Raw genomic sequence first — 12,858 nt, 5'->3', positions numbered from 1 at the left:
TTTCTTTTTTTTTTGACTTTTATATTTATGTTTTTATGGAAATATAGTTGATTTACAATGTTGTGTTAATTTTGGCCGTACAGCAAAGTGATTCAGTTATACATATATTGATATATACATTTTAAAATATTCTTTTCCATCATGGTTTATCTCAGGATATTGAATATAGTTCCCTGTGCTATACAGCAAGACCCTGTTGTTATGCACTCCATGTGTGATTGTTTGCATCTGCTAACCCCAAACTCCCAGTCCATCACTCCCCCACCCCCTTCCCCCTTCACGACCACAAGCTTGTTCTCTATGTCTGACCACACTCTAACCTTTTGTTCACACTTGGAAAAGCTCCCGATTGAAATATAAAGAATATCAAACTGTGGTGTGATGCTGTGGCCACTCCCTGGGCACTGTCCTTAGCCCTCACTTTTTATCTCCCAGCCCTGTGGACAGCACCGTGCATATACACACCCCAAGTGTGTAGTATGTACAGTGAAACTTTTATCAAAGAGATTAAGTAAACACGAAGAAAAATAGAGAAAAGGCAGAGAGAGAGAGGGAAAGAGAGAGGGAGAGAAGGGAATGGACAGGGGAGGGAGAGCACAGGTAGCGAGGCACTTTGATGAAAGTGGTTGACCTGGGGTTTTCTTTGCCTCCCTTTTGTCTCAAGATGACACTCTCCATTTAGCCAGCTCTATTTGTTCAGTAGGTACCATTAGAATTTTGTTTCCAAAGAGTGTGTCTTTTTCTTCCTTCTTAGAAAAAAAAATCTTTAAATGTGGAGAGGTTAGTTAAAATCCTATTCACCCATCTTCTTGACTATTCCCAGGATTCTTCGACATTTTGGGCACTTCCTAGTGACTTTTTCTAAGGTCCTCTGTGACCAACAGGAGAATTCTAGTGAACATGTGTTGAGTGTTCATCTGTGCCAGACTGAAGTGACACCCGTATTACAAACTTGACCAAGATCTAGTCCCTTCCCCTAAAGAGCTTCCAGTGTCCTTTGTGGTGGGCACACAGTCATGATTTTAGTTCAGGCGGTTATTTTTAAGTATTTTGTTATCAACAGAATCCTTTGTTCAAGTGGAATCTTGTGTGGTAGCCCACAGTGTAATGTGGTTAGGAGCGAAGTTACTCTGCAGCACAGGTTTGAGGCCCAAAAGCCACTTAGCTTGTTTAAACACCTGGAAAAAAAAATGCATTGAATCTTGATTTCCGTGAACCAAGGGGGAGGCTGGGGAGAACGGTGGGTGCCAGGACACTCAGAGTCTTGCAGAGTGTTTGGATTTTATTGTTAAGTGAATGGGTAGTAGTTGAATAGTTCAGAGTTTGGTATCAAAGTCTCAGATTTACAGTTTAATGTTATTCTAGGTACGTTGCAAAGAGGGGGTAGCGTGGAAGAGGAGAGACTAGTTGTAGTTGGGAGCGGGCTGAAGTCATCTAGGTGAGCGATGCTGGTGATTCTGGAAAATCTTTATCAAAAGTCCAGGCTCTGGGCTTCCCTGGTGGCGCAGTGGTTGAGAGTCCACCTGCCGATGCAGGCGACATGGGTTCGTGCCCCGGTCCGGGAAGATCTCACATGCCGCGGAGCGGCTGGGCCCGTGAGCCATGGCCGCTGAGCCTGCACGTCCGGAGCCTGTGCTCCGCGGCGGGAGAGGCCACAGCAGTGAGAGGCCTGCGTACCGCAGGGAAAAAAAAAAAAAATGTTCAGGCTCTCGTTCAATTCATCCAAAATAATTTGGTGAGGAACACAAAACACAGAGGAAAAAATAAATACACATACTGAGTCTGAGGCGCAAAGAGAACAAAGACACAGTTTATTCAGGACAGAAGCAAAAGTTACACACTCAGAGAAGAGTGTGGGTGTCCTCTAGAGTGAGGGGTGCCACCCAGGGTTGTTGATCCCCTTTTTGTCTTATTTTTAGCACTTTGAATGGGTGGGAGTCTTTTTGATTAGGGGGGCATATTCTTTGAGCAGAGGGTTGAGGTGTGGCCTGGATTGCACCAGGTTGCATCAGTTTCTTGTCCTGTGCATTTGTCTCCGGAAGCCAGCCTACATGCTCTCTAGGAGCTGTTTTCCCTTAAATTGTCCCTTACTAGTTGAGTGCCACACGTGGAAGGTCCTATAGGGTCATCAGCAACCTGTGCATTTTTATTGCGCATGCTCCATGGTTTTTCATGGTCAGAGTTTCTTGCTCAGATACTACAAAGTTTCTGTTTTAGATGCCATTCCTCCATGCATCATGGCCTCAGTATGGGCAAAACAAGGAGGTAGCTTTGCCTTCTGACTAATGCCTGTACACAAGGAGGCTGTCCTGGGGCCTGGCTGTGTGTTTTCTGCCTCCGTGGTGGTCTCAAATAGCTTGGCAGCAGTACCAGTGGAAAAAAGCATAGGGAGTCCACGTTTATTTTGCAAATAGAACACTCAGGACCTGCTGTGCAATTGGCTGTGGGAGTTTAGGGAGCGACAGCAACCAGTTCACATCTGAGGCTCTGTTTGAGCAAATGGGTAGATGGTGAGGAATTTACTGAGATGGGTGAAGACTGGAAAGGGAACAGTGAGGGTTAGAGATGAAGAAAATCGATGTATCTATGTATGAAAATACATAGATACATTGATTTTGAGATGCTTGTAAGATCCATGTAGAAATGTCAAAAGGAGAGAGGTGTGGGTTGGAGATGGAAACAAGTCATCAGCATGTAGCTGGCATTAAAATCCACAGTAATGTATGAGATATTCATCTGAGAATGCCCATAAATATAATTTATTTTTATCTCATTAACCTTGTTTTAACTAATTGCTATTTCACACTCTTTCAAGAAAATTTAGGAAAAAAAGTAGAATTAAAAGAAGAAAAAAAATTGTATAACACTCTACCAGCCACAGAAACATCGTGCTAATATTTTGATATATTGCTTTTCAGTTGTTTATCTTCGTATTGTAACGTATTTACAATCATACCGTGCATACAAATAGGCGTAAAATGTTCTTCTTTATCTTATAAATATTACCCATTTTATTATTTATATGGAAACTTCTTTTAATATCCACATAAAGAGTCCATCAAATGAAAACTTCAATAGTCTACTTAACCAATTCTTCATAAATCAGCATTTACATTGTTTACAGGTTTTTTTCCTGTGATTAAAAATGTTTCTAAAAATATCTTTATGGAAAGAATTTCCCACCCCCTATTTCTCACTTTCATATTTAGATTTTTTTTTTGGCATAGATATATCCCAGAATGGAATCTAAGATTTCTGGACCAGGTGTTCTGGAGGTTAATAAGACCCTTCATGACTAGTTGGGAGGAAACTTCTACCTGCACCGCCTAGATTATTGACCAGCGTAGAGGATACCCTCACATGTTGATTCCCCATTTATCTGTGTTGATCTTTAGAGCTAAAAATAAGTCATCCCAATTTAGAAACTGTGTTGGCTGGCATAGATCTGTTAGAGCTTAAGCAAAGGGGGGTAGATGGCTCAGTTAGTTATTTACTACTTAATGTCAGTTTGTCTTGACAATCTTAGATATCAAATATAATGTGCTTGTCTCAGAATTATTTTGACCCATGGAAGAGAGATGTAATCCACTGTTTCCAGGTCATCCATCTATCATGTACCAACTGAACAAATAGGCATAGAACCCCAGTGGTTCAAATACCCTCTAGTGATAGATTTTGAAGCTAGAGAAATTTTCTCCCAGAGGTACTCAGCTGGCAGTCCTACATGGTTCTCAGAGAACAGTACTGCCTTTAACATTTCCAAAAATGCTGTGAACATTTTCTTAATAACACCCTTTAAAGCTGAAAATAAAGAGACTCTACAGTGGTACTATTTTGACATCTAAAACTAAGGAAGCAAATCATCTTTGATCTATTTTTTTTATTACTCCCTAAACTGAAATGAGTGATTTGCCATCAAAAGTAGTTTTTTTAAAAAAATGAACCTTATGCTGAAAATGATAATGAAGTGGCAGTGATGTACTAAGCAAAATCAGAGGAGTTCTATTTCCCATGTTTGCGATTGTAATTGAATGTAGAGTCAGGCACAATATCAGAAAACTGAAGTTTAGGTTTTCCATCTGCTGATAACTAACTCTGATCCATTCAAGCCACTTACCTTGTTGGTGGCTCACTTTATACATTCTTGCAGCAATATTCACTGAATGCATTTCATGGGCCAGATACTGTGCTGTTGCCTAAAGAACCACTGAGCAAGATAGCTAGGGCTCTCTGCTCTCATTAGACACAGTTTAGGAGAAAGACATGTACTTAAATAAGTAAATACAATAAAGCATTGATGAGTGTTAATGATAGGAGGGAAGAGGGTCTTGTGGGAACAGATCGAAGGGGATGTTGCTTAGAGGGCTGTATGGAGAGTAGGTTCTCAGAGGATGGGCCCCATCAGGGGAAAGGATAAGGGGTGGAAGAGGCATGCTCTTTCACACAGAAAGAACAGTACGTGCAAAGTCTTGGCAGCTAGAGAGAGGAGAGAGGAGATGCTTTCTAAAATTCAGTGGTCCTAGATGTCTGTGACTTTAAGTTCTATTACAGGCACTTCCATGGCAAGCTTCATGGAAGTGACGGGCTTGCGTTCTGCACACACAGGAGCTGAAGGACCCTCACTGTCGGGATGAGATGGCAGCTGCCCGAGGGGCTCTAAAGAAGAACGCCACAATGCTGTACACAGCCTCCCAAGCCTTTCTCCGCCACCCAGATGTTGCCGCCACCAGAGCCAACCGAGATTACGTGTTCAAACAAGTGCAGGAGGCCATCGCCGGCATCTCCAATGCTGCTCAAGCTACCTCGCCCACCGACGAAGCCAAAGGCCACACGGGCATCGGGGAGCTGGCTGCGGCCCTGAACGAATTTGACGTAAGCATCTGGGTGATATACCCAGGAGGGCGTGGGTTTTCACTGAAAAAATGTTTGGGGATGAAGGGCCAAATGTTTTGGGATGAAGATAATATACATTGATTTACCTCTCTTGAGGCTTTTGATAGTAAGTTAAACCACCTGATGTATGACTGTTACTAGGAATCCGACATCTTGGTAGAACCTAGTTTACTGGTCTTTAAAGGAACTAACAGCTGTGTGAAAGAGGACCTGATCCCATGCAGGTAGAAACCTTGAACACTGTAACTTTCCTACACCACAGGCTATTTTAGAGACAGTTTATCATTTGCAGGATTATCTTTATTATTAAAGAGGCAAATGTCATAGGCAGTGTAGATGTGGATTGCCTCGATGTTGTGTTTGGGTGAAGAACTGCTCTCAATTTCTTCATTTTCAATCAGCGTCAAGCAGACTCCACTGCCCTCTCCTCCCATCCGGGATCCTGGTCTAACTCGCATCAGACCCTCTGGGTGACACCTCTGCTGGTCCTGTGAATGACCCGCATTCTGAACCTACTATTTCAAGGGGTGTGTCCCAATGAGGGAAGCAGAAGAAGGATGGCTCACTGTGCCATAGTCATGGCAACCGAATGAGTGGGAAGGACGCATGTCATCAACAGCCCAGCCAGAGGTGACAGTTCTCACTGCCCCTGGGCCAGGATACAGCCCACCTGTGAGAAGGTGGAATTCAGTTGAGTTCATCCCATGTTCAGTGAGAGCCTACATGTGTTGTGAGCTAAAAACATTTATAAATAATTAGTATCTGCTTTTAAGAGTTATATTTTCCCTTAGAGGAGATGAAGGATGCAGAATGTACTGAAACCCTCTAAGTGATAAAATACAATGTAACAGGAATTCATAGGAGAAAAATCGGTTGCTTAACAGCTGTGGAGAAAGATGATGAGCTTGCTTTTGGATATGTTGACATGAATTTTTGGCAGGAGATGACTGGCTGCCTGCTAGAAAAGAGAACCAGGAGCAAATGATAAAGGTATGGAGATGGATGATATAAAGGAGGGATAATTATAACACATTATACACAGATAATTCTTTCCAGTTTTCACAGGCATCTCTCTTCTTTCTTTTATTTTTTCAGTTAGTCAAAAAAAATACATATATTGAACTCAGACCATGTATATATATTATTTCCAAAGTTTCTAAAATAAGGATTAAATACAATACATTTCAAGTAGTTACCACAGAAATTAGGCCTTAATATGTAGTGTATTCACAAAGTTTTAGGAGACAACAGAAAATTTATTGGAACTAATAAGATACTTCAGTAAGGTCATTGATTTTAAAATAAAGATATAGAAGTTACTAGATTTCCATAATGTAAAAAAAAATAGAATAATGGAAAAGAGATCCTGTTCATAAAATGAACAATAAAAATAATTTGTTGGCTTTATTTCACTACTTAACTTAATTGTATTTCTTTATTATGTTAGAAATAAACCTGATACAAATGTAGAGGTTCTAAGATAGAAAATTATATTACTTTACAGAAGGGTAAGTTTTACTTTTTGGTAAATGATGTCATGATCCCAGGTAGGAAAAACTATTGACCCTATCAGTTTTTATAATATTCAGACAATCTGTATAAAAATTCTAGGAGGACTTCTCTGGAACTTGACAGAGTGATAATAAATTTTTTTTTTCCTTTTTTTTTTTTCTTGGTTAAGAATGAATGAGCAGGTCATGCACTCAAATATTAACACATTACAATGCCACATTAATTTTTACTGAGTGCATTAGAATAAAATTGTCTCATCAGTTAAACAGAATAGAAAATTACAACAGCAAATAAAATTATTTTATGAAATAATGCTTTCTTTTTTTGAAATTGTGCTTTTTAAAATTAAAAAATATTTAGATATTGACACAATTACACTTTGATAATCATAGTTTATATTATAATCAAAAAGTAAACAATAAAGCCTAAGTGAGGACCTGGTAATAGAGTAGATATGCAGCATACAGAGGACTCTCTTGAAGGATAGTCCAGACTCTTCGGCTGCTGCCACCTTCTGCCCGAGAGCGTGGTGACTGCAGCTTCCCATTCTCTTTGTATCTCAACCATTTTCATTAAAAGGAACTTTAACCTGCAGTGAATTTAACAATTGAGGCATCATTGGGTTATTATGGCTTTGGATTCAGAAAATAAAACTTAGGCCATGTGGGAAAAGTCTACTAACAAAGTATGTTGGCGTACTTTCCAACTGTTCTAATAGGTTGGTATCTTCTTATTATGGACAATTAGGCTTTGGGAGGTTAACATATGAATGTAATAGTCAAAGATTTTTTTATTAAAAAAGTGGCATATTAACTAATTCACTAATTATATTTTATTAACTTTATATATTGCTATGTATCATTATAAATATTAACTAAGTGATGTTTATTACTTATATTAACTAGGTATCTTATATGTTAACTAATTGTATATTATATTAGCTAAGTATATTAACCAAGTAATATTGTATTATTAAATGTATATTAGTTCTCAAGCTATGTAAATTGCATACAGCATTACCTAATGTTTAAAATTGTATTTCTCTGATGTTGACAAAAATTAACATGTGGAACCGTCTCAATTAGCAATTCATAGATAGTAGTCCCATTTGGTGTGGTTCTCTAAAAACAGTTATTTAGTAAGTGAAATTAATTTCAGTACTTTCTCAAAAGTAGTAATGCTAGTAAAATATTATTATTTAAAGATATAATGTAATTAACCAGTTGTAGATTTTTTATCATTTCTGACACCAGCAAACCTAGACAGTCCTTAATGATATTTGAAAATCTCTCACTAAAAATAATGTTCCATTTCTCTGTGTAACAGAATTATACATTTCTTTTCTATATTTGCATAATGAATACCTCAGTATTTTTTATTTCCCAGGCGTATTGACGTGAAGTTGATTTAGAATTCACAGGCATTTGTCTTAAATCCTAAATGCTATTCTCAGATATTAAACAAATTGATATTACATTGGGTGGGAAACTCACTGACACTTCCGGTGATTTACTTTTCTGGTAATATCCCTTACCGGTTCTTGGTTTGGTGGCTTGCCAATGTAATAGGGATTTGAAAAAGTCAAGCAACGTTGAGATTCTGAAGTGAAAGGAACCGTACAAATACAAAATATATTTTCAGTCATCCCCTAATGTTGAAGTTGAAGTCCAGTCCATTTCATAATAATAGTCATCATTGTGTTAAACCCAGTTTTACTGGGAGGTAGGATGCAGAAGTGGCTTTGAGTTTCTTAGTTGATTAAGAACAAGGCAAAAATTAATATTTTTGCATTCATTTGTCTGAAACTATAGGGTTGATTTCTACCTAGTTATAGTTATATAACTATATAGTTATAATTATGGCTCAGTGCTCGGTGACTTATTTTCTGGCATTATTATCCTACCTACATGAAGAGTTGATGTAGTGATTTATGAAGTAAAAGACTGAAAGAAAAACCCCAGTATTTTAAAAACTTGAAACTATCAAGAGAGTCTCTAATGATACAACAGCAAAAAGTAAAATGATTGCTAATCAATGGAAAAATCAACCTGTTTAGAATGTGGCAACTTGAGGTAGGTAATTTTATCTAGTGAAGCTATCTACTAAGGGATACGGAAAATAATTTAGAAAAATGTGGTGACTGCTCAGGAGTAAATCATGTTATAATGTCAACTTTGACTGCTAGAAAACTTCCAAGAGTGGGAGAAAGGAATATGAAAAGTTATTCCTAAAGAATTTCTTTATTATTTTAAAGAAAAGAGAGTATGCCATGCCTTGTTTTTTGAAGCTTTCTTTTGTAGATGAAGATACTTTAGAAAAATGGAAATGGACACCATTCATGATCCAGTCTTCATAATTGATAGCTATTTTGCTTTTACAGTTATTATTTTCTTTTAAATCAGACAATTCCTCTAACCTTAATCTCAAATTCCTCTAACCTTAAGCATTCTACTTGTGGTTTTGCATCTTTCTTTTCCCATTTCCCTGGGAATTGGCTTGACTAATAATTCTCTTTTGCTTTTACATTTAATTTCTCCTACTCCGCTTGTTTGGTTCCCTCAGCCTATAGAAAAAAATGTATTTGTCTTCTACAACCTAAAAAGAAAATGAAATAAAATGTTAGACTACCATACTTACCATCTTCTCATATTTCACTCTTTGTTTCCCTTACAGAGTGAAGAAGTAGATTCTAATCTACTTGGCCGCTGACTAGCTCTTAACCTCTTTCAGCCTTGTCGTCTACCCTCTACTCCTGCCCCTCCTCTGTGATACTATGTCTGAGGGTCTCTAGGGAACGTTCACTCATGACATCTTTGGGCTCTTCCTTTCTAGTTCTTGATTGCTTCAGCTTTGGAAAGAGGGGGGCATTGAATAGTATTAAGTATACTTTCTCTTTCACTGTATTACTTCTCACTTGCAAGATTTAAACGTCTGTGCTTGAGAAGTAAGACAGTCTGGTCTCAACCACAATGAGCTGAAATGTCACCATGACATACCAACGCTGTGTAAGTTGCCATTTTTATTTCTGCCTAATTTTTCATACCTCCCCCTCTACCTTTTAGGTTTTCTTCCTTTTTTCTCCTTCTTTGAAAATATATTTTCATTTCTTGGTCCAGTGCTAATTCTCTCACTGGTCTGGCGTTCAGTGGGTGGTAATGTTGGAGTGTGAGTGTAAGGAAAGATGAGACGTCTGTATCACAGGTGGATAAGGATGGCAAGGATCTGTAATCTGACCAGGTTAAGGGATTGAGGCTAACTGCAGTGGGAGAGAATTGTCCCACCCGTTGGGGGTTGGGGGGGGGGCTTCGTGCTCCAGTGTTTACTCCCTGGGGTTATTCCAACTGTGTGCTGTCCTCAGGGGGTGCACTCAGATTCTAGGAGATTTAGTCCAAAGAAAGAGGTGAAGGAGCAGGAGTCCAGGTGACAGCAATCACTTCACAGCAGGACCCCAGCTCATTGCTGGGACATGAAAAGAGGTTTCTGGGTACCTGAGAGGAATAACGACCCGGGACTAGGGTTTGGGATCCAGGGTGGTTGGCATAGAGCTCCAGTGGAGAGCTGGAGGGCTATGTAGATCACTTAGGTCACAGGCCCAAATACATGACCTCAGAGACCTATGCTGAAGGAATCTGAAGAAGTAGAGTTTTTTCTGTTGACCCCCTTCTCCAAATATCACTCTTCATATTTTTGAATAGGAAATAATTATTTCTTATTATTGTTACCAGGCCCAGATAGATGCTTCTGGGGAAGCTCTAGTCCCTTAAGGAGCCATGAACCAGAATTCTGGCTGGCTCAGGGATTCTTACAGGGTTTTATTGATTCATGGTCTCTACAACATCAGGCAAGGAGGAAGGTCTCCTTGGAGAAGTACATTTCACAGAGCATCTTGTCCAGTCCTTTCCCAGTTCTAACCCTCCCTATTGCTGTGGAAATCAACATAGATATTTATCAGAGAGGTTCACCCCAGGCCTCATCTCCTCTGATGTTCTGTAAAGTCATTCTGACTGCAGACATCTGGTAACCCCCATATTGGGTTAAGAGGATCATAAGTTTTCTATGTATTTGTTTACATTAGAGTGAAGGTGGAGAGAGGAGAGGAGGGGGCCCCATCAAAATACTGTAAACACACTGATAAGGAAAATGCAAGATGTAGCTCATGTTCTAAAGTAATTAGCAAAGTGGAGGACAAATGCATAAAAATAAAAGCCAGTAAGCAGGGCCATTTAACTTTTGAAAAGCAATTGCAGATTTCTAATTCAGGTACTAAAAAGATGGAGCAGGCAAGTTCAGCAATCTTCTGCCTGTCTGAGTTCATGCCAATATTTTTGAAGGCTTAATATCTGTACAGTTATTATGTCTGTTATTCTTTAATATGTTTATTAGTACTCCTTAATAATGCTCTCTGCTATATTCCTATGAAGTGGTCCCCACTTAATGGCTTTTAGAAGTAGCCTAGGACATTGGGAAGAGCCCAGAACGTAGATTCAAATGTCTGGCTACTACCTAAAGCCCTGTAAGTAACAAAGGATGTGTGACCTTAAGTTACCGAGATAGCATCTCTAAGCCTTGGAATAAGGTTTAGGCACAGGAGAGCTAAGATCATTCATAAAGGTGTAAAGGAGAAATGCTTACTGAACAGGTATAGTTACTGCAGTGCTTAAATGCTGTGGTATGCACCTATATACATAGTATGCACCTAGCCTTCTGTGTGTGTATGGCCGGGGTGAGATTAGGGAGGGTGAAATCAGAGAAGAATTCCTCGAGGATGTGGTGTATGAGTAGAAATTAACATGATGTGTGTGAATGAAACTGTTTCTCAGACAGAAAGAACATCCTTGCATGCAGAGGTGTAGTAGGTAGAGGAATTGTAAGCTATTTGGTTCTGGAGCCCAGGGAGAAATCTGGCTAAGTCGGTGAGCTGGAGGAAGCTTCTAGAGGCTTGTAGGCCTTGCAAGGGGCTGGGCTTCAACCTGAAGGCATTAGGGAGTTGCTGGTGATCTAAGCAGGGGAATGTATGCATGGTCAGATTTGTGTTTTTAAATATTTCTTTGGTTGCAGGGTGGAGAATGGATTGGAAAAGGGCAAGGCTGCAGTGCAGCGAGAGCGATTAGGGAGGGAGGTTATGAATGTCTGAGGACATTGTGGGAACAGGAATGGGAAGTAGTGGGTGGCTCTGAACCACATTGAAGGAGTAGAATCAACAGGTCTTGAGAACTGTACTTCTTATTTTCATTTATCGAAAGAGTTAATGCTTGGTATAGTAAGCTTTAATTATGTAAAAAAAACCAAACATTTTTACAGGTCCGGTTGTGAAGTCTTGAGAATTTTCTGTCTTTTTTGGGATATTTGTTTTTTTATGTAATATAACTTTCTTTCATTGATTTCTTTTTTCTGGCTCTTAATTTACTTAACTTACATTCCTACCAGTATAATTATGAAATGCCTAGTAATTTATAGATATATATTTTGAACATTTTATTCCAAATTCTACAATATCCAGGATTTTTCTAATTTAGTTACAGCTATTTATGTTTAATTGAGCTCCAATTAGTGTGTGCTTACTAATGTTTATTTTACTTTTAAAAAACAACAAACTTTTACACACACTTTTAAAAAGTGGAGACATTTTCCCATGTGGTAGGAAGTAATAGTAATAACAGGGCTAGTAGGCTCCAGCAATTCTCCTATCTTCTCTGAATCTTTCTGCCCTTTTTCACTCTGGCAAATTAAACTCACCAAAATGTACTTTTAATCCTTCCTAGCTAGAAACATTCGGTGGTGTTTTAGCGTTCTTTATCACACACTGACATCTGGTGGCCAAACAGAACATTAAACCATACTCCAGTGGGTTTCTGTCTACCTGTAAACATAGCACAACCTAAATACATACTGTGCGGCCAAACTCAGGGGACGTAAATATGGAGAGGGTGTAGTCTGCCTTCAGAGAACTGTTAGTCTGCTTGTGACAGCTTTTGTACACTAAAGTTATACAGTGGACGTTGCGTTAATCCCTTTTGGAAAAGTTTGTAGCCCTGGGAAGGTGGTAAAGATGGATACAGATGCTGATGAGTTTATAGCAAGAGATACTCAAGGCAGGGTGGAGTTTTGGGTGGTTCTACTGGCTGAGTGTGAGACAGTCAGCCCACATCTGGGACAAGGTATACTTCCTGAGCCAGGAAGCAGGGACCCATTTATCCAGTATCATCATTTATTGCTGAGAAATCTTATTCTGGAACATTGATGCCTCCCATGTCTTCTTGCTTCCAAGAAACTGTAGCTTTTTAAGGTGTTATAAGCCTAGGAGTATCTCCTGATAGCATCATTTACTTTTCTGTCATGTCTTGTTATAATTACACCAAGGAAATATCCCAAGACAATTTAATTTCTCTTCTACATTTCAATTAGCAAACATGGAGCTACAAAACATCATTGCGCAAAATAACAGAATGATAT

At 39.0% G+C, this 12,858-nt stretch overlaps 1 protein-coding gene across 2 annotated transcripts in view; it reads left to right on the top strand.

The window, feature by feature from the left end:
• CTNNA2 (catenin alpha 2) overlaps positions 1-12,858 on the top strand; it is a 1,184,370-nt gene that overhangs the window by 380,999 nt on the left and 790,513 nt on the right. For both annotated transcript variants that reach the window (XM_067007311.1, XM_059079035.2), the window contains exon 6: positions 4,606-4,872. In XM_067007311.1, the coding sequence (XP_066863412.1) occupies positions 4,606-4,872 (267 nt within the window). The remainder of the gene's footprint in view (positions 1-4,605; positions 4,873-12,858) is intronic.

Source organism: Kogia breviceps, chromosome 11, assembly GCF_026419965.1.
Source record: "Kogia breviceps isolate mKogBre1 chromosome 11, mKogBre1 haplotype 1, whole genome shotgun sequence".
NCBI lineage: Eukaryota > Metazoa > Chordata > Mammalia > Artiodactyla > Physeteridae > Kogia > Kogia breviceps.
Note: the sequence above shows the minus strand (reverse complement) of the source record. Positions and strands in the feature narration are given on the sequence as shown.